Raw genomic sequence first — 27,496 nt, forward strand, 5'->3', positions numbered from 1 at the left:
CATTATTCCGTCGATTTTAAACTTGTCCGCCCTTATATTAAATTGTTAATGACTTGCATAGCCTATTACGTTGATCCCCACTTGTATAGTCTTGACTTAGGACAGCAAGTAAGCATAAGGTTTTCTACACTGCCGTAAGAACATTGGTTGCACAACAAAATGAATCTAGGCGCGGTTATGCCGTTTTAATTTTCTATTCAATCGACTACGAAGACTAATATAACATAATATAGAACGTAATCTATCCAACACAAGCTCCAGTGGTCCGTACTCTATTCGGCGATGCATCATACGAACAATATATAAGTACAATAGATACAACTAAACGGAGAATATGTCAAGTAGAGACATGAAGAAAAAGAGGGAAAATAATAATAATGTACATACATGTGATGCGTACACATACAAGACACAATAACCGCAGCAAGTATCTGTCGGTACGATACGAGTAGAGGCAGAGGCATAATAAAACAGTCAAGCTCCAAAGTAAAGGCGGTCGAAGGCTTTGAGCTCAACAGAGTAAAGTAGAGAGTTAGAAAGAGAAAGATATATTGTAACATTAAAAGAGTGGGAGAGAATAGACGTGGGGGATAACAGAGGATAGTATACTGTATTGAAGAAATATAGAAGCGTAGTGTGACGCACACAGGCCCCCCGGTACGGACACGAGTTACGTATCAAGCCAACCAAAGATCCAGCAACAAAGCTTATTGCTGGCTACCGCTACTCATGTCCCGGTATTGTGTGTGTTTTACATATCTTTATTCTTAGCCTTTAACTCCAATTTAATATCTATTTTTTAACTCCAAAACTCCCGTTTTTATTTTTATAATTTATTATTGTTACATTGTTATTGATATTGTTGTTGTTATTCTTTTAATATTAATTGTTTTAGTGTACTTCAATTTCAAGTGATTAATTAGAAGGTGTAAATAATAGTTTCGTGATATTAGAATTAACAATAATAATAATGGTACGTAAATAGTGCGAGGAAAGAAAGAGAAAGAGAATTTAATACTCCCTCGTGGTCATTTGTGCGCGCCAGCTGGACTTCTTGATTGTATAAACGAAGATACTTTCACGTATTAAAAATCAACGTTGCGATTGATATTCAATTATAAAGCTTTTCTATAGAAAAAAAAAAAATTGTTTTCTTCATAAATATAAATAAATTCCAAAGACTTACTGCTTATTAAAATAAAAAATTTCATTTTGTTTTGTTTGAATGTTTATTTTGATGGTAAAATTATCTGTGCTTGAGAAAATATGTGTCAATTTATGAATTTTGACAAATTAGTTATGATTTATTTACACATCTACTGGTAGTAGAAAAAACAAATTTAAAAATTATGTTTGATCTTATGGGGAAAAAATGTATATGGTTAAATAGAATTCTATTAAAATATTGCAACATTGCAACATGGCGTGACAAGAGAACAACTCTAAGCTAAGCTGTCGAGCTAGCCAAGAGAAGTTTCCGTGCAAAATCATAAATGTGCCACAACCAAGTACTTGCTAACTTGATTACACTAATAACATTAACGTTAAGAATACGCCCCAATGTTTGATACAATTTTTTACAATCATAATATAAGACTTCTATTATATTTTAGTGTATATTGTTTTGTGATTTATTATTTATATTATTCAATTATCAGCAAGTGTTTCATCAGTTGTCAAAATAAATATGATTCAAACTTTGAGATAATTGTATGTCAAAGTTCGTACATTGACTTTTTGCTCCTATCAAAAATATTATAACTTGGGTTAATTAGAATGATGCCTTGGTCGTGAAATATTTAATTAACAAGTTGACTTTAAAAGTTGTAGGTGTACTAGTCATATCAATTTAATGTACTTGTCTTGTTACTGAACTGCATGCCAAGCAAATGATCATTAGTCTATTGTGTTATTACATTATCCATATGAAAAATCTAATAATTTTCTATCATTTAATATGATTAATTTATAGCCGAAATTTAAAATTAGTATAAAAAAAATAAATAATAATTATTTTCGAACGTTTATTGGTAAATTTATTTAAAATTTGCGTGTGTTATAAAAATAACATTCTCATGAGAATATTTTTTTTCCTTTAAAGCTATCGTAAATTCAATTACCCGTAAAATCAATAATTACACACACTTGATAATTTAAAAATATATACCTGTAATTACTTTGTTATTATTTTAAAATTGTCAATTGTGTCGAGCTTAATATAATTTATGATGTAAGAATTATTTTATAACTATCAACTATAAATGTATAAAAGTTTTACTATTCATATCTTATTATATTGAGAGTTAAATTGACACGAAAACGCATTGAGGCATCAACGCAACATCATTTGCAAAAGTATAACTTCGATCTTCATACTACTAGTAGTGGTTACATAAATAAAACTCAATTGTTCTCTGATAGTCGCACTTTGTGTATCAACTTAATTATTATACAATTGTAAAATAAAACCGTAGCTTTCTTTGATTTATTTTTATTGCGCTATAATCCAGTTTCTATCAGCGAGTTCATTGAAATCGAATATGTAAATTAATTTAATTACTTGAAATATTATCTCTGATAAATTATTAATTCTTTGGATATTTTTATTCATAAAACAAAATGAAAAGTAAATATTCGGGTTTTTTATAAACAAAATTCAATAAATTACCTGACTTTTTATCCTCGCACTATATATTTAATAAATAATTAAATTAAAAATTTAATTAATAAGTATTAAGAAGTGATTTGTTTGTTTATTTATTGGCAAAGAAGATGTGATGTTGTGTAATTAATGTTATCTTTGAATAATTATGTTGAATAGTGTTCATCAGTCCAATAAAATCTTAATTAAAGTTTGTTAAAACAAATAAACTGGTTGTTGTGAAATGTATTACTAATGATCCATATGATGGAATCGAGTGGGCATAGGGTAGCCCCAACAAACAATCTATTGAAAAAAGTAGATTATAAACCTAATGAAAGTGTCAATGAGCGATCAAATGGTGGCGGTGGTGGTGGTGGAGGAACTCATATTGCTGCAACTGTAAAAAATACAGTTCGAAGATTGTTGCGTCGAACTAAAAGCCATCGAGATACCCCTTCTGTCTATCCTGCTTCAATAACAGCGAATGGTACTACTACGGCTGTAACAAAAAAAGCAACTACTCCAATTATACCAGCAATACCAAATGTTCCTCCAGTTACAAATTCAAAAGGAACAGCAGTGATTAAAAATAACGTTAATCCAAATGATGGATCTGTCCAAAGAAAATCTCAACCGCCACCACCGGCACACTCATCTCAATATCGAGAGTCTGGTAACCGAACAAGTACGGGTGGAAGCAAACGATATTCAAGAACCCGGTCTAAATTGAAGGTAAGGACAAAATTTAAATTGAGATTGAGATGGGTAATCTTTGTCCGAATACGATCATGTCTTTCAAGTTTAGTAGATTGATGATTCATCAGCAGTAGGTGTTACGTTCACCGAATACCATTCTTGTCCCGTTCATTTTTTATTAGTATAGTTTCATACACAACTATTGATTATTTTTGGAACTACTTTTAATTTGATAGATAAAATATTAAATTGTATCTTTACTTAATGAATTTTGTCATAAATAGCAGATAATTTACACCTCTAATTAACTTAGTGTCGAGTATGGATGACAAAATTTTTATGTGTGAGTTGTATAACTGTTGTATATTTAAAAAAAATAATAATTTTTTTTTTTTGTATGATTCTCTTTAATAAATTTTTCAATGAGTAAGACTTGAAGGTCAGTTCTAATTGAAGAAAACAATATTTTAAAATCTGATCAACTTTAATTCTTTTGTTTTAAGCTTTGTTGGCGCACTATTTTACCTTGTATGGAGAATAGATTGGAACAATGACGTAGCTCACCAGTTGGAACTTACACTAGTAGAAACTTTTTTTTTGTCTGATGAGTGAATAGAATTATTTTTTCTCACAGTTTAGCTAGAAAATTATTCATTGACAAGAAGATGTATAATTGTACGTTTAAACATTTGAATTATTCATTAATAATTGACAATTCTTTTGATGAACATTAGCAGAATTATTTTCATACCTGAACAGCAAAGTTTACAATCAATAATACGTATTTTAATTAGCTAGTATGAACAATTACAAGATACAAACGTGAAGTTTGGTACATAGAATGGTATCAATTCAAATGTGTGTCTAATAATTATTCTGATGAGCTAGTTACAATAGCGCTGTTACATTTGATCAAAGAAACACTTTGTATTGAGTTGAAACGCAGTTGTATTTTACATTTATTTAGATGAAAATACGAACCCACAAATTAAATATTGCATATCCATCAAATTATCGAAAAAAATATGTTATTAACAACTCGAATAAAATATTCTATAACGCAAAATCGATAGTTAACTGAACTCAATTTAGTAACAAAATTATAGTCCTCAATTCCTTATTAGTTAAAATTAATTAAGGTAAGCGATGTTTTTTTTTTTTTTGAGTATGTTAGAAATAATAGCTAATAAGTGTTTTTATTACCTGAATTTGATCATTGTTTTATAGACCATTCAATTTAATGCCTCATTGAATTTGATGACTCGTCAGTTAATTGTAAGAATAAAGTTATATTAATAGTAGCATATTAAATCATATGTTACTAACCATAGTTAGTAGTATCGAGTATTGAAAAAAATGTAAATTGATGTGAAAAAACAATATATTATATTTTTCTATTTTTTCATATATTAGAACAATATTTTTAATAAACAACTTTATTTTATTACTAAATATTATCGGTAAAATGATCTCTAGCTTTTCTACAGTAACTTCCTTTCACTCCACTACTCGTTTCAACAGTATAATATAAACGCGCCTTAGATAGCAAACAATAAAACAAAGAAATGAAATAAAGAAGCGAAAGCAGCGACAAACAGGTTGCTGTTCTTGTGGTTAATGATTTGCTATTTTTTTTTATCCTGCAGGTGTATAATGTAGTAAATATATTTCAAAAGTATCGATTATATTCTCTATAGATTATATTTCATTTGAATACTTATTTATTTATTTCCATTAATTTTGCAATAAGATTGTTTTTCAAATATACATGAGTTTTATTCCAACGAATGTCATTAATAATTACTATGCAAAAACAACTCACTCTGAGTCACAATATAACAGCATGACTTAACACCCCACATTCCAACTGAATCTTTCAGAATCAAATAGATACAAAGGAATCTTTAGTTACTTTCAAGGTCATTATAAGTTTTTTTGTATCCATCAAATTAAATATTTTTTATTGATTATAAGTTATAATTCATTATTTAACAAAAATTTTAATTTCCTTTTTATTCAGTAACAATTATAATTGAGTTAGTGTAAGGAAATTACAGAAACCTGTAAACCGTAAATATATTACATCAGAAACGATAAGCCAACTTAAACTTGTATACATAAGTAAGCAGTCATTTTAAGTGAGCAAATTTTATCTGTTTAAAATTCAATATTTTTTAATTATTTATTCTGAAAAGAACCAGTGCGCAGAAAATAAAATGTATAATGTAGATAAAAATTAATTTTTTAAACATCATCACTCTGGTGATCATAGTGTCCTTGAGTTTTAATTAGCACTTTTAGGTGTCTCGACTAATGAATGATGCATTTATCAACCTCATAATAGATAAGAATTTAATTATTAAATTTATATTTATATTTATATATTTGTACAAAGACATGAATGAAGTCTTGTTTTCAACAATAATAATTACAAGGACAACTAAAAAAGTATTGTTTTAAATGAAAAGAACAGTTTGTTAATACAAATTGCTATTAAGTATGAAACTTTATGGACCATTTCTGTTGATTTTTTATTTCTACGTGTAGAAATTATAGCATTTAAAATCTCAAGCTTGCGTGTTTATTTGTGTAAAAGTTTGAAATTTATTTAAATTTTACAAACAAAATCTAAATTGAATAATTAATACATTATTTTATGCACCTTAAAATAATTTCAAAGAATTCTCTTTTTCTGATGAGTAAAGTATTATTCTTTCAAGTAGTAACGATATTTATTTATTTTCCTCACACTTGAATAAATAAATAAAACGTTTTTTTCGTCGCACATACGGCAAATGAAAAGTTTAAAACTGTTTTTGGTCAAACATGGTATATAAACAATAATCTTATACTTTATAATTTTTAACACAATTAACATTACTAATAAAAATTCCGAATATTTTTTCTATTTAGAAGAATTGTTATTTCTCAACATGAATCATCATAAATAATCGCCGTGCAAATTAGGAAAATTGTAGAATGACCGGTAATGTATTATGAATAACATATGCAATATTACTTTATTTTAAGTGTCTAACACCTTACTGTAATTTAATTCAATTCGTAAAACTTGAATTTTTGATAATTGTTGAATTAGATAAAGAATAACCTTTTAGACAGCTATAAAAAGTTTGATAAGGAATATCTAAAATAATAAATTAAATACAACTGCAATTTAAAATTGTTTTATCAAACAAAGAATTCTCAACTTTACAATGTAAAATAAAGTAATTTAATTACATGATCCAGCCACTATAAAATCTTGAGTCAATTGTATTTAAGTTAGTTTGTTATACCATCTGTAATAAGACTCTTATTACTGTTAAAAAAGGTCATTTATATTAATTTTAGCACCTATAAAAACTTAAATTTCAATGTATAATTCAAATTTAATCGTTTAATCAATACAGATATGTCAAGAGGTAAAATTAGATCGTTTTATTTAATTGAGAGATTCTGTCAACGTAAAATTATAAAAAAACATTTCTTTATCTAAATTTATAATTTTTATTTTACATCACCTTAAAACTCAAAATCATCTTGACAGATTAATTTCTTTCATTATTGTTTATAAGCTACTTAAAAAAAAAATGTCGAAAAAAATCAATTTCTATTTGTCGATTTCGAATTTATTGATTTTCTGTTTCAATACAACTGAAAATGATATCCTACACGGAGAAAAATTAATAATAATATTTACTATACGAAAATATTAACTCCTACTATTTGAAATGGTAATAAAATTAATTAGTCACAAAATAATAGGTGTTATCATTGACAATTGTACTAGTTACTATTAATAATGGTAACGATTACTATCGAAAATGATAATTGTAATTAATAAAAATTATAACTGCTATAATCGAAGATGGTAACTGTAACCATCTCAGATTGTAAAAATTCTGAAAGAAAAAATAATATAAATTTATTTAATTTAATTCTTTATTTGCATTCATATTTTAGTGATGAGCATTTTTTCCTTTAAAATATTAAAACAAATAATAACAATCGTTTAAATCCATATATGATAAAAATTTCCAAATATTAGAGCTGTTATTGATTATTTTGAATGATTGACTATGATTATCAAAATAGCAATCATCCAAGATTTGGGTTACTAAAAAAGTCTTAATATTATCAATTATTAATATTTTTTCACAAGATAAAATTATGAAACATCATTCAATGGTTCCATTATAACTGAATTAATTGTAATCCTATCATCTATATTATTAAGAGAATATCATTAAGAGAAAATACTCTATCTCTAGATTCATAATTAATAAATTACTTTATATCTTGTGAATTATTGACATTTTTACAGATATAAGCTCACTCCGACATTATACTCATCGAGACCTTTCATTTGAGTACCCACATCAATTTTTCATATATTTATATATTATATATATATATAAATAAATTGCTGTGCGTTAGTCTCGCTAAAACTCAAAAACGGCTGGACCGATTTTAAAAATTTTTTTTTTTGTTTTGTTCGCTATAGTTCAGGGATGGTTTAGAAACATAAAAATTTTTGGAAAACCCGAAAGTTCAGCTAAAAAAATAAAAAATTGTTAATTTTGTATCGGAATCGCTATTGTTACGCTTGAGCCTCAAGGTTGCAAGAGTGTACCAAAATTGTTCAATATGTAGGAAGATACGTACAAGTACACTGCAGAGTTATACTATCTTCTTCTTCTATATATATATAAAAATGAATTGCTGTGCGTTAGTCTGATTATAACTCAAAATCTTCTGTATATATGAACAAAAAAAAAATTTCATAAATTCAGTGTTCATTTTTTGGGATCTTGATTTTCAGGCGATAATGAGAAACGAGTTTTATTTAATAACTTGACAAAATTCTAACCGCACTTCATGCAGCCAGTATTTATTCCTTATCGAAGTAGACTAGAGTTTAAAGATTGATTATCGCTGATAAAAAGGTGTAATAAAATATATTGTAGGTGATACGAAGTTCACCGGGTCAGCTAGTATATATATATATATATATGTGTGTGTATGTATGTATTTATGAAAAATATATAAAAATGCATGTGGGTACTCAAATGAAAGCTATTGATGAGTGTAACATTGGGATGAGCTTATATCTTTGAAAATATCAATAGTTAAGAAATGACCTTGTATCTTGTGAGCTATTGACATTTTTAAAGGTATAAGCTCATCCCGATGTTACACTCATCGAGACCTTTCATTTGAGTACCCACATGAATTTTTTATATATTTATATATATTATATATATGTATATATGAAAAATATATCAAAAATGCAAGTGGGTACTCAAATGAAAGCTCGTTATGATTGTAATATCGGGATGAGATTATATCTTTATAAATGTCAATAGTTAAGAAAGTAAAGTCCACTTTAACGAAAATCATTATATAACTAAGCAAAATTTTATTTATTATAGTTCGCAATTCTTGGCAGTCACATAGGGACTGCAGGTTGCTAGTTTTGATAATTTTTGCATTGAATTTCTTCAACAGAATGCATAACTATAACAGGTCAATGAGTTTATTTCATCTGCTAGCTTTAAGAATATCATTTAATTTAATGCAGAAGAAAAATTACATGTAGTCAAGCTGATTCGGTGCATTTCAAAATACGATACCATCAGCTGGATCAAAGAGTATGCTCTCTTTAATTGCAATTGTTAAAGGGAAAATTTTAATTTAAATAATTAGATAATTATGATTAATAATTAGTTTAAAGCTTCATTGTATTCAAAATTTTTTTTTGAAAATCTTAGATTTTTTGAAAATTATGTTTTTTAAAAATTTTTTGTAAGATTAAAATTTTTTTTTTGAAATTTTAATTTTTTTGAAATTTGAATTTTATTGAAAATTTTGATTTCTTTGGAAATTTCAAATTTTTTTTTGAAAAATTTGGCGTTGAAACTTGTTTTAGACAAATAAAAATTTAAATATACATTCAATCCGAATTTAATCCCGATTTTTTGTGTACTACACTGCGCTACAACTGCTTTTAGTTTATTCAGAAATGCATCCACGCTAACGCAAATTTTTAATTTTTTAAATATTTTTTACTAGCTTAGATAGTAGCTATTATTATTACTGATGGTAACTGTAACCATCAGGTTATATTAGGAATTACGATTTTGATAATAGTAGTAACTAGTTAAAATAATAATAGCTATTATTACTGATTACCATCATAATAGTAGTAGTAACCATCAGGATGGTAACTACTACAATTCAGATGGTTTACATAATTATTTAAATAATATTTACTACTATCGAATTCAGTTAATAGATTTTACCATAACTAGATAGTAATATCTACTATAAAATTTTCTCCGTGTATATATTAAAATTGATGGTTGATTGAAGTTAGCTTAGTATCGAAAACATGGACCCTGATTTCTTATTGGTTTAGAATTATAGCGCGCGCGTATGCGCGCAATTTGAATTTCTAGTCTTCTAAATTATATTGAAACGACATTAGAAAGTTTCAAGACTAATCAAGTCAATAGTTAGAAAAAAAAAAAAAAAAGTGAAATCTATTAAATCAATGAAACAATCATTATTAAATATAGATATCTTTTAAAAAAAAATGTAATCATAAATATCACATTGCATATTTTTTAATAACCGCGCTTAAGATATTATTGTTATTGTTATTATTAATTTCTAAACTTAAATTAATATTTTTTCATTAGTTATTTTCACATTTCACATTAGTATACTTTCATCGTTTTTATAAAAATATGAAATATTTATTTTTTTACTATAATAAAAAATAATTTCTTATTTTCTTGAATTTAACGTTGATTTTTAATAACGGAAATCATAATTACAGCAATAGTAATGCAACTAAGAATTAATATTTGATCATTCAAGCTAACCTGATTCTCAAACAGTTTTACGTATTGTTTTACCGCATCTATTTTAGTTTTATGAAATCTAAAATTAACTTACATTTAAGCCTACCTATAATTCATACAAAATCCCATGCATTGTTAAAAGCTCATGATTATCAATATTTTGAGGTCATAAGACGTAGTTTGCTATCTTCCTGGTTAGCATCAACACACAGATGGAAATTTCCGCAGCAAAATACATATTGATATTTACGATGTGTTTAATTTTCATTTCAATTTATTTATGGATTATTACAAAAATAAAAAACAAGTAATGCAAAAGCACAGATAAAAAATAATAATTAATTACATATGCTGGTAAATGTTAAGAGACTATCAATTTTTTTTTTTAATACCTCTACATATACAAATTATTTTAGTGTTGAAAATACAATAATAAATCACAAACGTCTTAACTGAAAACTCAAAAAGTTTTGTGTGAGAATGAGATAAATTTACATTATTTTTTTAATTTTAACTTCTATTTAAATCATATAAAAATACGAGTTGAGATAAAAAATATTACGTATGTCTATAATTTCTCTCTCTATATGGAAACTGGTGACCTGACGATAATTTTTTTTTTTTTTTTATTATGACATTGAAAAGCATTTATGATGAACTTACGTTTGAATTACATGTGATTGGTGGATAAAGTAGGTTTAGTCAAAGTTTTTCTATCTACGTATCTTTCTATGATGTTTCGTAATTTGTCTGGGCGTAGTTATCTGCATGAACTAGCTTAAACGCAGTTCAGTAGTCATGTAGTACCACCTTTAACGGATTTTTGTTGACTTACTTATTTTTTTACCTGTATAAAAGTGATTCATTCTTCTTAAATAGAACATTTAAAAAGTAAAAAATAAAATAATTTCAAGATACATAAAATAAACAAAACAAGATCCGGGTTTTTTTTTTTAATATTTTTTAAACAGACATTGTTATTTACTTTTAATATATTACGTTGATATAAAAAACGTCAGGTGTTTTGAGCATACGAAGAAGTATTTAAATTTAAATAATAAAAAAAAAATAATATGTGTGAGGTAGCCACATATAAGTTTGTGTCATCACAGTTGCCTGTATTGTATAGTGGGCGTTGTAAGTATGTATTTTAAGATACACTCACGTGATGTCTTCTCCCAAGTTGATTTGAACAAGAACAATTTATACGGAGGCCGTATCTCGTTGATAGTAGCGTAGCTTTTGTTGGTCAGTGACTATACCGATTAATGGCACTCACTGTCGCCACCTGACGGTAGTCAGTAACGAGTCTCTGAGTTGTCAAGATAATAATCCTTTGCATTTTACATTTAATAACCTCAAGTATTTAATTTAATATGTAGCTATTACATTTATAGATTTAAAATTAAGTCAAAAGTGCGTTGCTAAATAAATGCATTAATTTCTTAGACTAAATAATGTAATCCAAATAGAGAAAGGTATAGAAAGATAAAAGTGTCAAAGAAATAAATGAAAAGATGTATAATATACTTAATATATTTTAACGTTGACTGCGAACTGCGTTGTTACTACGAAACGTGTTGATTGCATAACTGCATGTCAAACGGAAGCGGAAGAAACGGGCTATACAAAAGCAATGGCGGTAATTAGTCTGCAATTCAATTCATCGTTCCTATCGAGTGTTTTTCATTAAGTGTATGACAACAATGTTAAAACATTTGTTTTTTAAATTAATCATTTTCGTCGTATTGTCTTTGAAAATTTTCCGAGCAAAATCAAGACGACAGTGTTCCATGAAATGAAAACTATTGAAATCGTCCATAACTTAACAGTTGAGTGTTGAGCTAAAAGTTTGTTTTGTGTAAGCCTTCTAATTGTGATTAGCTATAAAGACACGCTGATAACACTAGTAAACTCTTAGCAAACATTGAGACAATATAAAGCTGTAAAACGTATAACGTATAGATTTTTATGTTTTCCGTCTTTTGCTCGACAACGATGTCTCAAACTTTCATTTTTATCCAAAAGGAAGCGTGGGCGCTCGAGCGAGTTTTAAGAAGCGATTGTACACGAACTAGAGGTTAGAGACTTTCTAAGCGCTACATAACGTACCAGTAAAGCCGCGTGTGTCTGTCTTGTAACTGTAACTAGGAGAACTACTATTCTACTATACTTAGTTATCCTTTTCAAGACTTGTATCATTTATATGTAACACTTGTCTCTGAGAATAATTTTAAAAAGTTCAAGTAACAGAATTAATAAAGATTAATTTTTTATTTAATTTAGTGATAGTCATTAAAAAGTAGAGTTGGTTATTCAAATGGATAAATTGTAAAAACTATTTAAACAGTGAATTTTAGTTGGTGTTTCAGAGGATTTTAAATTTATATATTACATCATAGCAGAACTTTTCAGATTGATTTTTTTTTTTTAAATTAATTATATGTGTAGTAAACATGTTTCAATTTTTTTTAATTGAAATTAAAATATGTCTAAGAGTTGTGAGTCATAAAAGTATCCTCCTTTACACTTTATCTTATGTATAATATTATATCGTACCGATAGATCGGTTTCCACGCACTCGAAGTAAAGAAGGCTTTCGTGAATCCTCGATCATGACTCACGCATAGTTCCACTCGTTCTTGTTTCACTCGTTCCACTGGCTTTCCTCCTCTTCCGTCCGCCTCTTTACCGCACTGCCTTCAATTCTGTCTGTGTGTCGATTTAAGTAGCAGACTTCAAGTCTGCAATCGAGTACGAAGGATAAGTCGACCGTATTAAGAAAAGAAAATAAATTAAAGTAAAGTACAACAGTACAAATATGAGTGTATAAGTAAAAAACAAAAAGAATGAGCTGGATTAAAGAAAAAAAATGAAGGAGTGGCTTTGGGGTAACGTTGCATGGTCAATGCGATCAACTCGTGAACGAAGATACTTATACTTGTCTTAATCCTTAAATGATAATGATACTACAAGTAACAACGGCTAAAATACTAGGCACAACATATAGCTATCAAAATTCGCTTATCAGCAGCTGGCTGATAACGAAATTGTTACGACAAGGCTTGACTATCGCACTGGGAGAACAAATCAAGTAGTTATTATTTCTTTGCGGGCGTCACTTACGTTGTCTTAACACTTATTAAAATTTATTATTTTTTGTTATTTTTAAATTTATTCATGTGCTAATTAATAACTATGTAATAGGTTTTTAATTCACAAAAATATTTTTTCTTCAAAGTTATTTAGTTACATAAATTTTTTAACAAGTCTGTTTTTAATTTTATACAATCAAGTTTTGAGGTAATAAAATCAATTTGTGACAATACTGCCAAGGCTTTTGATTGATGAGATAAGACATTGAGACAAGGCCAGACATCCATTCTACACAACGCATCAACAAATTTTTTTTTTTTTATTTTTTAATAAAATATCATTTTTTTTAAACTTTAACAAAAACAAAAAGTGTGGTGTTTTTTATGCAATACTTGTTGCTTATGGTACGGCTTGCTTTTTTGGTGTTTCCCTATACTACCGGGTTTTTTTTTGTAATGGTTTATAAAAAATAAGTCATATTACATGTATTAATTGTTGAGGATCATAACCGCTTGCTAATGAGGCTATACAACACACACAGGACATATTTTTTATTTTATTAATTTTAACAGAACGCAAACTACTTGTTGATCTTGGTCTGATTGTCAACGTGGAAATTTATTAAATTAAAAATAAAAATAAAATAAAAGGACTAAAAGAAACTGATAATCTAAAGTTGATAAAAAAAAAAAAAAAAAAAAAAAAAAAAGTTTAAAACCGAGCCATGGCGGATCGAGGTGGTCGAATTGCTGAATTACGTAGTGTTGAACATCTTCAGTCATCTCAAGGTTTACACGGATCAAAGAATAGTTATTTGATAGTCGGATCTCAAAAAAATAAAGAGTTTGAACGAGAGGACGTCAAAAAATCCGAATCATCGACTTTTGACAATCTCAAGCAATGGGAATTGATAGAAGGTGATCGAGGTCTCAAAGTTGTTGAAAAACGATCAGCATTAGAGTGTTCATTACCAAAGAATTTTGAAAAACTTTCAGTACCTTGTTCACCGTCAATGTCTCAAAAGCGGAAAACTAATATGCAAGCAGAACAAAATTTGTGGAATGAAGATATTGTACAAAAGTTTAAAGCTTTTGAACGATCTAATATTATCAAAACTTCATCACCTGCACCACCAGCCAAGCAAATGAGCAACAAAACCAATAACGGGGAAACCGTTCATGATAGTCCCATTAAATTGGATACGATTTTGAAGCCGAAAAATCCACCTGCGGATCAGAGCATAGACATGTTGGATCAGCTGGAACGACAAGTAAAAGCTATTGAATTGGGGACTATTGCAGCTCGTACAAAATTGCGCGATAGTACTGATTTGCAACCGCAAATTCAACTTCGTTATCGTGAACACGAAGATTTGTTGAACAACGTTACTGACGATGAAGCTGATGGGTAAATTGATTATTAATTATAGTTTTTAATTATTATAAATAAATAAGTACACAAAAAAATAATGAAAATAATTGGATATAAAAATCAAGGGCATCGTTGCAACGAGGTGAGGCTATGAGAAATTCAACGGGGAATGCAGCAATCAAAAGGCCAGCAGTTAAGTTATCAAGAACAGCATCAGATACTAGACGTGGTCAGGAAACAGAAATGCCTTTGAAAGTCCAGTCGAGAGCCCAGCAGTTAGCGAGGGTAGCTAGACCTGTAGTGATTAAGAAAAGTGATTCTCGTCACCGTCCCGAGGTTAGTGGAGCCCTCAAACCGCTCACCGACATCATGCAGAAAGCCATTCAAGTTCATCAGAAGGTATTAATGGTTAACGCTCTTCATCTACCTTCTGATATTTTAATTTATTCATTTTATTCAACAACTCTTAAAATTTATCCGTGTAATGTATTTTAATTGATCTATTATAAACGTATATCGGTAAGAGAATTAATCCAGTCAACAATTTAGGCATCCGTGTATGTATGTTTGTACGGTGATAATGGTAACGATGATGTAGGATGTAGGGGGTTGCTAGTATAACTAGTAAATCAGCTGACCTTTCTCAAAGTTTATACTCAGCAACCTCAACTTAAACTAGTACTTGTATATGCGTATACCTTATAGCTGTATTATATATATAACATGTTTGACTATTAAGCGAATAGTGTCGTCACTATTAAAAGAAAGTCGATAACGCGCATGCGTTGATAACTAGAAGAGCGGATAGCGACAAGGGTGACTGGCTCGCGCACTTTACCATGCTGGCGGGAGTGGCGTCATGTATTGATTCTCCCTTTCATCCCTTAGTTCATGAGACAGTCGCGATTCGAAACCGTTAGTTCTCTATTTGATAAAATCAAAATTATCTTCTTTTTAGTTTAATTGTGCATAAAACATATTCAATGAAGGATATTCTGTTAATAGTTAGATCAAAAATATTAATTAATGTTATAATAATTGAGTTGTTAAAAATTATATCTTGTAATTGAACATGGAGTATTTACTCATTTTAAAAAAATATTTTTATCAAGATAAGGAAAAAAAATGGACATTTAACTTACTACTGTAATAGTTTACAAATGTTAATATTTACATGTTGGAGTTCGAGAAATTGTTTTGTGGTTAATCATAAAAATAATGACGCTTAAAGAACAAAAAAAGGTATCGCGACCGAATGAAAAGCGTGAAGTGAAGGTGCTTTTTTGGAATCGTAATAGAACTTCATATAATTTCATCTATCCTTTCATCAGACGATATACCACATTAAATTAAATAGTTTATTTGTTTTATTTTATTTTTTTTTTTTTTGTAAAATGTTTAAATCACTTTATTGTTTAAACTTATCATCTAGAGTTGAGAATGATACTTTTATTGTTTTATAATAAGTTTTTCTATAATTGAATAATGATCTTCGGATATGTTTCACAAGTGACTCGTCTCACCTTATTTAAAATTTCCTGATGACAATAATATTGTTTTCATTTTTTTGAATTAATTGCTACAAGAGAAAGGAAAATTTTCTAAATCATTAGCTAATAGATATAAAGTTAGAAACTGGCGGCTTCGAAGGTTGCTACAGTGACCACTTGTAAAATGGTCACCCGTGGTTTACTGAGGGTAATAACATTAAATAATTATAATTCCTTCTCATTATAATTTCAACAGTCAAAAATTTATTTTTATCCTAGATCTAATAATTTTAATATATAATCTATTATAACAAAATCAAGTGAACCACATTAATTTAGGTTCAGTATTATTATCATATATTCAATTAAATGCTATAAACATTATTGGTTTATTATTTGATATGTTTAGTAACCTTGAGGATACTGATTGTCGCCAATTTATTAAAACTACTTGGTATCTTGTTGTTCTAAATAAAGCTCAATTAATTCTACGGTCTATATTATTACCATTCCTTAATATATTTAAACGTATTTTATTTTACTTGACACATATTGAAATATTTTTTATTTTGATACTTTTTATGGAGTATGTATATATCTGCTATTTCAATCAATTGTTCATAAATTGTGAATTAAAATTGTCAACCATAATCGAGTGTGTGTGTGTGTGTTTTTTTTTAATTAGTACATTTATCGTTTCATTGAAATCAAAATGATGTACCTACTATTAATATCATAAACAAAATATAAATATAATATATGTTAGGACAATAAGTTTTAAATTTTTATTCTGATATTATTTTTATTAATAATATTGAATTTATTTTTTACCAGACTGGAGATGGCGTGGGAGTATCGAGCAGCGGGGGGCGGCTTTCTTCAAGAAGCCGGACCTCTGAGGAGCCTCACATTGGCAAGTATAAGTTACTAAAAACAATTGGTAAAGGTAATTTTGCCAAAGTAAAACTTGCTAAACATATACCAACGGGGAAAGAAGTGGCTATCAAGATCATTGACAAAACTCAATTAAATCCAGGCAGTCTTCAAAAGGTAATTTTATGTTGTGTCTTTATGTTACGGGTTTTGATTTTTTTATAGTAAAAGTTTAGAAAATTGAAATAATTTTTTTAAATTATTTTTTAGCTCTTCCGTGAAGTAAGGATAATGAAGATGCTTGATCATCCAAACATAGTAAAATTGTTTCAAGTTATTGAAACAGAAAAAACATTATACTTAGTAATGGAATATGCCAGCGGTGGTGAAGTATTTGATTACTTGGTATTACATGGAAGAATGAAAGAAAAAGAAGCTAGAGCCAAGTTTAGGCAGATAGTGTCTGCGGTGCAGTACTGTCATCAAAAGAAAATAATTCATAGAGATTTGAAAGCTGAGAATCTTTTATTAGACAGTGAAATGAATATTAAAATAGCTGATTTTGGGTTCAGTAACGAATTTACACCAGGAAATAAATTAGATACATTCTGTGGATCACCACCCTACGCAGCACCTGAATTATTTCAAGGTAAATATTATTTTTTGAGCAATAGTTAAAGATTTATTTTATTAATAATAAAATTTACCATAACTACAGGCAAAAAATATGATGGACCTGAAGTGGATGTATGGTCATTAGGAGTAATTCTCTACACATTAGTATCTGGCTCATTGCCATTTGATGGTTCCACATTACGGGAATTGAGAGAAAGAGTATTAAGAGGGAAATATCGAATTCCTTTTTACATGTCTACTGACTGCGAGAATTTGCTAAAAAAGTTTTTGGTGCTTAATCCGACAAAGCGGGCCTCATTAGAGGTACGTGGTGATAAGGTTCGGGTTTATTTATCTTTTTGATTGAAAAAATTTAGTTAATTAGTTTAATATTAATTTATAATTATATAAATTTATTTATTTGTTTATTTTATTACGTCTATTAATCAAGCAATTAATTAATTAATATTATTTTATGTATATATTTTACGTTATTAGAATATAATGAAGGACAAATGGATGAATATGGGCTATGAAGACGATGAATTGAAACCGTACTTAGAACCCGAACCCGATTATAAAGATCACAAGAGGATAGGTGAGTCTGCCAGTATGTACATAACACTTCCTACCTATTTAATTTGCAAATTGTGTAACTTACTTTTCAGTGATTTTTTTTTGCACAATCACGTGTTTATTATTATAATAATTGTTATTTAAATGTATTAGTTTATTTTTCATTTATTCATTGGGAAAAGAGAAAATTATCATTAGGTATTAATAAAATTTTAATATATAAATATCATTTGTATGTTATCATAGTACTGTGATATATATCATTTATGTTGCACGTTAATATTGGTAGAATTGTAAAAATACAGCTGGGTTATAAATTAGTAATTGAATGAATTATCGACAGCTTGTAATCTTGACTCGATGTGACTATGCCTCTTGCAAAATTTTATTACAGAAGCCCTTGCTATCATGGGATATTCAAGAACTGAAATTGAAGACTCGCTGGGACAGGCTAAATACGATGATGTTTTCGCCACTTATCTTTTACTAGGACGTAAAACTACTGATGTAAGTAAAAAATTTTAAAAATAAACAGCTGTTCTTTAGCTGATAAAATTCTTTGACTGTCGATATTAATACTCATATTTAGCTTTATAGTCACAAAATATTTATTTTAATTGATTAAAATTATTCATTTTTTCTAAAAATTTTTTATCAGTAAGAAGTTTGAAAATAAAAAGTTGATTTATATTTGCATAATAAAATTATATAAAATAATTTTTTTTCAGCCTGAAAGTGATGGCTCGCGGTCAGGCAGTTCACTATCACTGCGTAACATTCCGCCACAAGCTAGTTCAGGTGCAGGAGGCGGCAGTGGAGGAAGTACTGGTGGTACAGTTCAAAGCCCTTCACATAGAGGTGTTCATCGGAGTATTTCTGCTAGTAATGCTAAACCTAGTAGACGTGCATCTGCTGGTGTAGAAACTCTTCGTAAGTCTTATCAATTTATTAAAATATATAATACCTTTAAATTTAAAAATAGAATTTATTTTTCTGTATATAAGAATTTATTAAGTATAAGTTCTGATAATAATGATCGGTTTTCAGGTGGTGTACCAAGCCCAGGTAATGCAACGAACCATAATCATGCATCAACTGTCACTGGTGGAACAGTGACTGCTAGTAGTGGTAGTAATTTTAAACGACAGAACACCGTTGATGCGGCGACTATTAAAGAAAATAGTGCCCGCGTTTCATCGACACGGACATCAGCGCCGAAAAATAATCCTGGACAACTTGATACCAGTGAGTTTATTTAATTTTGATTGATAAATTGGAAGAGATTTATTTTCTTATTTCAATTTTATTTTATTCCATCTTCAACATTTACTTTCGTTACGTTGACAAAATTCATTTAAAAAAAAAAATTAATTCTTCAATCATATAAAAACATTCTTCACTATACTATTAAAACAACTCATCTTTTATACACTACTCATTTTTCAAACGAACTATAAAACTTAACATTCATAATTAAAATTTCATTAAAAATTTATTAGATAGTTGTAGATTTGAAATTTATATTTTTTGTTGAAATCCCGAGATTTCAATGGATTTTAATTTTATTATTTATTTATAATTTTGTTGGCGTACGTTAAGTTTTTTTGTGTTGAAACACATCTAATGAAGCTTGCAGTGACAATGTTTATTCTAGGCGTCGGTACGAGTCCTGGTAGTAAAGGAAGAGTGGGCAAAAGTAATACTATAAATTCAGGGGTAGGTGGTGTGCGACCGCTTACCTCTCCTGCCCCAGGCTCTGTTGGTCGACGTAGCACCATTTCTTATGATCAAGCTAAAACGTCATCTTCATCTACAGAGAGAACTAATGACGTACCTAGGTATTATAATATTATGATCTTATTTTTTCCAAGAGCTTTATATTTACTATATGTATGTATAACAATATTTATAATCTAATATGACTATGACATTCACTGATCACTTTTTTGCATGATTAATTTAATAATTAACCAAATTTTATTCAATTATCACAATCGAGTGATGATGATTTTTTTTTTTTTTTTTTAAACTAGATCTCAGTTAACTAGTAATAATTAAGAAAAAATTACGCTTTAGTTTGAATATACTTGAAAATTTTGTAAATTTACAATGATTTATTATATTTCTTAAAATCTCATCAAAAGGGTAAGAAAGTGTATTTGAATTAATAGCAGAGTAAACGAAACTCAGTGAGATTATTTATTTTCTGCATTGTTAAAGCATGCTAGCTGCTGTCTGCCAATCATTAATCATATTCACTAACAGTAATTATTCGTTCATAATCATTGATCTCGTGAAAATTGACAAAACTTTGAATACTATTCAATTAATAAAAATCAATTTATTAAATCGTGTAGACTTTAATTATTTTTATTTATTAATAAAACACGATGGTATTTTTAATTTCGTTTTCAGAACTATGATAATTTAGAATTTCTTAAAATATATATCAGGCGTCATATTTAAATACTATCTTTGGTTATATTTAATTTATTTAATGGATCAGGATCGGGACTTTTGTTGATTAGTTTTGTACACAGCTTAACCGAGGGCACTAGGCCAACGCGAGGTCATATCAAGTCTGCCAGCATCAGTGCAAGTCACAGATCTACGAGTGGTGTAGCTCCCAGTGATCAGTTGCTACTGGATACTCAGCCACGGAATGCTCACATCTCGTTACTCACAACAACTGACCCTCTTAGGCAGAGGTACAAGGCTCCCCATCGTACTTTTTCAATCGGAATTAATTATTTATTTTATCAAAGTTTCCTATTAATTTTTTTTCATCGAGATAAATTGATATTATTTTATTATATTTATTGGGCCACTAACTCTCTTGGGGAATCTACACGTCGACGAGGTCGAATTTTCGCAACTACTCACAAGCTTAGTGGGACTAGTTGACTTTTATATTATTTTACAGATTTTCGAATGAGTCTATTGAATCTTTCATAACTAAAATACTCGATCAATAGTTCCTGTAGGAGCTCTCGGATAGTTTTTGGTCATACTGTCATTTCATATTGCCATTAGTGCATGATAATTAATTTTCATATTTTATTTTTTTAATAATTTTTTTTATTGAGTATTATTGTTATTAGTGTTTATATACATACATTTTTCGAATGTTGATTTATTTTTATTTAACAAAAAAAAAAATAATTTAAGTGTTATCATTAAAGCAAAAATGCTTCAACTTATTATAAAATCTACTGAGCTTCGACAATTTTGATCATTTTCATAGATACTGCTTATAGTAAACATTTAAAATTTTGTATTTAACATTTAGGTTATAACACTTTCTCTCCACAAACGATTTCAATAATAACTAAATTATATATGTTTTGTTTGTTACTTAACAATGCATCAATTATAAATTTTGTAAATAACAATGATTATAATTCACACTAAATAACAACTACTATTACTATTACTACTTATTTAGTATTATTTATTATATTTAATAGATTATTTGAATTATATAATAATTTTTTTTCATATTTCAATGTAATTATAAGTTTTTTTTTTTTTTTTTTAATTTTTGACCTAGTATGGGAGTATCTCCGAGTAGCAGATTGGCAACACCCACGACACCAGCATTTCCACGAAATGTACCAAGTCGCAGTACGTTCCATTCTGGTCAAAATCGGGCACAGAGAAATCATACTCAGGTTTGTAAAGTAGTTATGAAATATATTATTATTATTTTGTTTAATCATTTTTTTTATCTTGATAATTGAACTGAGAAGTTGCAAAAATTACAGGGGCATACTCATACACAGGATACAAGCGCAATAAGTCCACTGGCAAGGCCATCTTTCTTTTCAAAATTGTCATCGAGGTTCTCTAAGCGGTAAGTTACTATTTTTTCCTTATTTTTTAGTATTATATTATAAACCATTTAATATTAAAATATTTTGCATGTTAATATAGTCAATTCCACTCTTTTAAATACAATAATTCTATTTCGGATCAGTTTTAATTAAAATTTCTAACCAAAATCATGAAAAATTTATTCTTATTGTAATTTATTCATCTTTTATATCTATTAATAATTGGTTTTTAACAACTAACACTCAACAATAACTAAAATAAATTAGGCGATGCATAAGTTTTTATTAAAAAAAATTAAATTATCCAAGTATTATCTTTTTTATTAATTAATTGTTTCAATTAATGAATCCGAAGAATTATCGTATCTATTGTTGCTTGCATGCCATTTTATGTTTTCGTTTTAAGGATGCACAATGACTATGTACTATTATTTATCAAAAGCCCTCACGGGATAACGATGCATTAATGAAAAGAAAAAAAAAGTAAAATAACTAAATAATTATTTCATATTATGCATACAGTAATATCAGCTGTAATCCAATGAGTTAACAGCGACCATTATCAGTGAAAGTTATATTTTAAATGTAGCTTATTTAAAGTTTATTTTCTTATTAATTATTATCGATAATTTCGCGCACGTATTATTATTTACAATCATTAATCGACCCATAAATAAAAACCTGCTTGATGGCGTCTTTTTTTTGAAATTATATTTGGATAAATATATAGTAGTTATTTTTATTAGCATTTAATGTTAATATATTTAATATTGTAGAAATAATTATATACATATATATTGTTTTTATTAAAAATGGATATCCGAAATATACTACATAAAAATAATGATGTAGTTCTGTTAAAAAGTAACGTTATTTTATTTACTTATTTTTTTTTTTTTTTTTTTTTCAACTTAATGTCGAAAAACAATGATGTCGATTCTATAACTCTGTTTAAATTCAAAATTAAACTACCTCGCATATTCATTGTGCATCCAGTATCACTCTCAGACTTGTAGCGAGGCATATTTTTGGAATTTACGATTATTATATAAGATATAATAGCTACGATTGTATTATCAAATATGTGGTGATGGCATGTTGAATTACTTGCCGACACGAAATGCTTAATCTCAAGGTGTGTCACAGAATAACGGTATTGTCTTTGTAATATTGTAAATAAATTAATAATTTAAATTGTCTTTCATGAAATGGTCACTGTATACATTATCGGAGTACTGCAAATTGCATTAAATTAAAATACGCGATAAATTAATTGCATAGCCATTAATGCATCATTGAAATTTCTAAATTGCGTTTTTTTTTCTTTTTCATTATTTTTTTCTTTTACTGATATCGGTTAAAATTATATGCTGCAGGACTTGAATCCAAGTTAATTGGCTCCTTCTCAAGTTCAATGATGACCAAAGTCATAAAGACGCGATTTTCCGCAAACAACCTCATGACATAGGGCACTGTGAGAAATGAAATACAACTAGCCCCTTAATATCTATAATAATGATGAACTTTTAAGATGCAAGAATGCAAATAAGTCTTTACAGTCGAAGCTCAATGGAAAATGTGATTTATAGAACAAAAAAAAAAAAAAACAAAAAAGAAATGACATTTACATTATAAAATAATTTTTTCATTAAAATAAAAAATAGTATTTTCAATTCCGTTATTCTGTGGTGCACGAAGTTTAAAGTAGAGATACCACTTTTTATAAACTTTGTATGCTGATCGACAAAAACAAAGAAACAAACAATTATAGTGTCTATAATAATATACATATAATAATTTGGATAAAATTGGTATGTAGAAGCTCGATTAAATTTTCAACAATTTATATACGTATGTATTTTTAAATATATATATATATATATATATATATATATATATATATATATATATATATATATATATATATATATATATATATATTATAAATTATTGAAAAATAAAAATGTCTTCCACATCGATGATATGATATGAACGTAATATTGTCGATATTGGCAACCATATGATTGCCTCATGCACTTAGACGTAGCACAGAACTTTGTGCCTTCCCTATTTCTGCTTGTAAATCATAACTTTCAGTCACACATTAAATAATAAGTACCATCATTTAATATTTTTATAAATGGGTAATTATATTTGGGTGTCAATATATATTTTTTATTTTTTATTTAAAAAAAATACCTACGATTATTAAAAATGATTTCTTATTCATCTATGATTTATTTCTTTGTAAAATATATTAATATGTATTTTACTACCTAAATAGTTTCTGATAATAAAAAATGCTCTGCTTGGAAATCGTTTAAATTAGTTGGCTTATATACAGTATATAAAAAACTAGTATTAGTTGATGAAAAAAGAAAAATATTTAAATAAAATGTATAAATAATACAAAAAGTAATAGTAATATAAATGTTATGCGGCATCGCCAGCGGATAAGTCTATCGTGACTAATAATTAGTTATTGCGAATTTATGTCATTGAAAACAATGGATCGGTTAATTATAATAGTCCCATACATTAACAGGTTTTCTAAGTGAAAAGGTGAAGTCTCGCTTAGTTTCTTCATGCTGAAACGAGAGCGAGTGACAGACTGGCTAACTCACACATCGGTATACTTGCCAAAAGAGCTGCATATTCCAGACACTAGATGATTCGTGAAAACTTCTTCGCAACGAAAAAAATATTTAAATAAAAATTATTTTCATATTAATATTAGGAAAGTATATTAATTAATCGATATGCGAACAATCGACAATGGAGTGTATACTATAAGCTGATTATTAAGTATTGGCAATCGTTCAGAATAACTAGGTTTAATGCTAAATTATTAACATTTAAAATAATTATTATTTTATTTTATTTTTTTTTTTATCAGTTATACTATTATATTTGAAATGTTATTTAAAAATAAGTATTTATCTATAATAATCAATTGATAACATCGAAGAGATATCCATTCAGGCTATATTGTGTCATTAGATTTGACTGTGATCTCATTACTTTCATCATGATCCGATGTTGTTATTCATATCGATTTTAGCTCAGTTAAACTTCACGTTTTTCCGCTTTTTAACGTACAATTATGAAACAAAAAGATGCATTTATAGGAATTAGTTCTGTTATCAAATAAAATTAATTATTATTATTCTTTTTATTATTTAATTCAAGGGAAATACTGTAAATCTATTATCCGTATAATATCTTAAGTTTTATTAAAAAAATTAATGCTTTTTTGTCTTCTACTCCATAATCAACATTAAAGTTTTTAATTTACGTTTATCATAAAATAAGAGACTGTATTAAACTATTATTTAATCATTTAACTAAATAATAGGTTTTATAAAAATATAAATCAATTTTCATGTTTTTTTTTTTGCATATTCAACAGATTAATTTCCGATCATTTTGAGACAAATTGATTTATGTCATCAAATTATCTATGATTTATTTTGACACATATATTCATATATTTTAAAACAGTAATATTTTTAATTAATAGTTCTCCCATTATCATATATCTATTTAGAGTCTTCGGTTTAATTAAAGTACAGAATAATAACAAATTGATGCATCTCTCAATACAAAAAAGGAATCTATTATGATATTAAAAAAAAATATATATTTACATAAAAATGGAATTCTAAAGGATAAAACTATGTATTTTAGATGAAATCAATGAATTTTCATAATAACAAAGTATGAATTAATTGATAATTATAGTCATCAGCAAAATGATATAAATCAATGTAAAACTATTGTGCTAAAAATTTTTTTTGTTTTTATATTATCAGTAGCATGTATTATAAATTTTGGTCATGCTTTACTGTAATATAAACGCATGAATGTAGACAAATTTTTTATTTAAAAATGGTTATGTTTATTTTTCATTAAATCGAAATGTATGTGTCACAGTGAAATGAAATTAAAAATTGAAAAGTAATTATTATTCTAAACAATTATTAGATTCATTTACATTGCATAAAGATTTATAAATTTTAATTTTAATTCCTGTATAGTCTGTACTATTTGCTGCTCTTCAATTATGTGACCGTCTAAATTTAGATAAAAAAATATTAAAATTTTTTTTTAATTATTAAATTGACGTTGTTTGTTTTTTTTATATGATTTATACTTTTTAAATTCGGTTGACTTATTACCGTTTGACTGAAGGTATGATTACATGAAAAGCAGTAAATATATTACAAAAGTTGCAGGATAATTTAATAATATTAAGAAGCAATAATAAATATAATTTCATTTTAATAAATATTTTAAAACCGTCTTTTAAATGTTGTATGAATTTATTTCTTACTACCTATATTCAAGAAGTAAACTTCTTTAGATTATTAGTAAATTTATTTGTTCTATTATTTTATTTTTTTAATTTATTACTTAAAAATTTTGTTTAGCTTGCATGATATAACTGTTTTGCTATATATTATTTAATAATACTATTTAACTAGCCTATTATATTTTGTTACAATTAAACATTATATATAAAGATATAAAAACAAATGTCAATGCTTACTTCAGTTGATCATTTAAATCACCACATCATTATAACTTATTGTATAATAATAAGCCTTAAGAATATAAAAAACAATTGTCATTTTACAACAATACAATATTAACTTAAGTTAACCATATTTTATTGTTTAAAATTTTGTAGTAAGTTTAAAAATTAAACTTTGAATATTATTTAATTTTTACCATAAATTTATTAAGTGTTACTTTATATCTGTCAAATAATTTTAATTAAATTAATTTAAATCATAAATAGTAATTATAAATTAATGAATTTTTAGTAAAATATTAAATAATACTCCATTGATTAATAAATGGCATTAATAATCATTATTCAAGAATTAATAATAATGACTACACGCTGGTGATGGTCGTAAATAAGAAAAAATGTTCATTTCATTTATACAGTTCAATCATCGTTAGCAATCGCCTTTGTTTTGTTATTTCAGCGCCATGGACCAAACTGCACCCCCAAAGAACCCAGTAGTAAGGTATGTAGCTTCTCAGTTTTAATTATTATTAGTATCATTATTATTATTATCATTCATTATTTTACGGTATGTTCACAAGTTTATTTTTCTTTTATTTATAATAATTTCATTCAATAATTTGTCTTCACTATATAGTAATAACTAATTAAATTGACACCATCATTTCTTTAAAGTTAACAATAAATTTTTTCATTTAACTTATTAACTGTGCAAACAATTTTATTTTTTTTTTCTCAGTAATAATCATATAAATAATTATAAAAACTGTTGACTATACAACAAATTATATATTTTAAATTTATATGCGTCAGCATGTGCATGGATAAAATTTAAACTACTTTTAAAACTTGCATGATATTTTTTTTTAATTTCAAGCGATATTAATTATCACAATTTTTTA

At 27.3% G+C, this 27,496-nt stretch overlaps 1 protein-coding gene and 1 long non-coding RNA gene across 28 annotated transcripts in view; one reads left to right on the forward strand and one right to left on the reverse strand.

Moving 5' to 3' along the window:
• Window positions 1-27,496, forward strand: part of LOC123259336 (serine/threonine-protein kinase MARK2-like) — a 60,730-nt gene that overhangs the window by 29,068 nt on the left and 4,166 nt on the right. For 4 of the 27 annotated variants that reach the window (XM_044719725.1, XM_044719727.1, XM_044719728.1 and 1 more), the window contains exons 3-16: window positions 13,875-14,709; window positions 14,799-15,072; window positions 16,998-17,213; window positions 17,307-17,685; window positions 17,755-17,990; window positions 18,150-18,261; window positions 18,622-18,734; window positions 18,956-19,157; window positions 19,275-19,472; window positions 19,864-20,065; window positions 20,756-20,935; window positions 21,778-21,898; window positions 21,992-22,080; window positions 27,055-27,096. In XM_044719725.1, the coding sequence (XP_044575660.1) occupies window positions 14,027-14,709; window positions 14,799-15,072; window positions 16,998-17,213; window positions 17,307-17,685; window positions 17,755-17,990; window positions 18,150-18,261; window positions 18,622-18,734; window positions 18,956-19,157; window positions 19,275-19,472; window positions 19,864-20,065; window positions 20,756-20,935; window positions 21,778-21,898; window positions 21,992-22,080; window positions 27,055-27,096 (3,047 nt within the window). In that variant the 5' untranslated portion in view covers window positions 13,875-14,026. Of the gene's footprint in view, window positions 1-623; window positions 738-895; window positions 974-2,821; window positions 3,377-13,874; window positions 14,710-14,798; window positions 15,073-16,997; window positions 17,214-17,306; window positions 17,686-17,754; window positions 17,991-18,149; window positions 18,262-18,621; window positions 18,735-18,955; window positions 19,158-19,274; window positions 19,473-19,863; window positions 20,066-20,755; window positions 20,936-21,777; window positions 21,899-21,991; window positions 22,081-23,436; window positions 23,752-24,605; window positions 24,822-27,054; window positions 27,097-27,496 lie in introns of those variants that run through there. The other 23 variants (XM_044719751.1, XM_044719753.1, XM_044719754.1 and 20 more) reach the window with 20 other exon arrangements.
• LOC123259375 lies at window positions 10,778-11,492 on the reverse strand. Its single transcript, XR_006508222.1, has 2 exons — window positions 11,372-11,492; window positions 10,778-11,053 (listed from the first exon to the last, which is right to left on the reverse strand). It is a non-coding gene; the product is annotated as an uncharacterized LOC123259375 (long non-coding RNA).

This window comes from Cotesia glomerata, linkage group LG2, assembly GCF_020080835.1.
Source record: "Cotesia glomerata isolate CgM1 linkage group LG2, MPM_Cglom_v2.3, whole genome shotgun sequence".
NCBI classification, from domain to species: Eukaryota; Metazoa; Arthropoda; class Insecta; order Hymenoptera; family Braconidae; genus Cotesia; species Cotesia glomerata.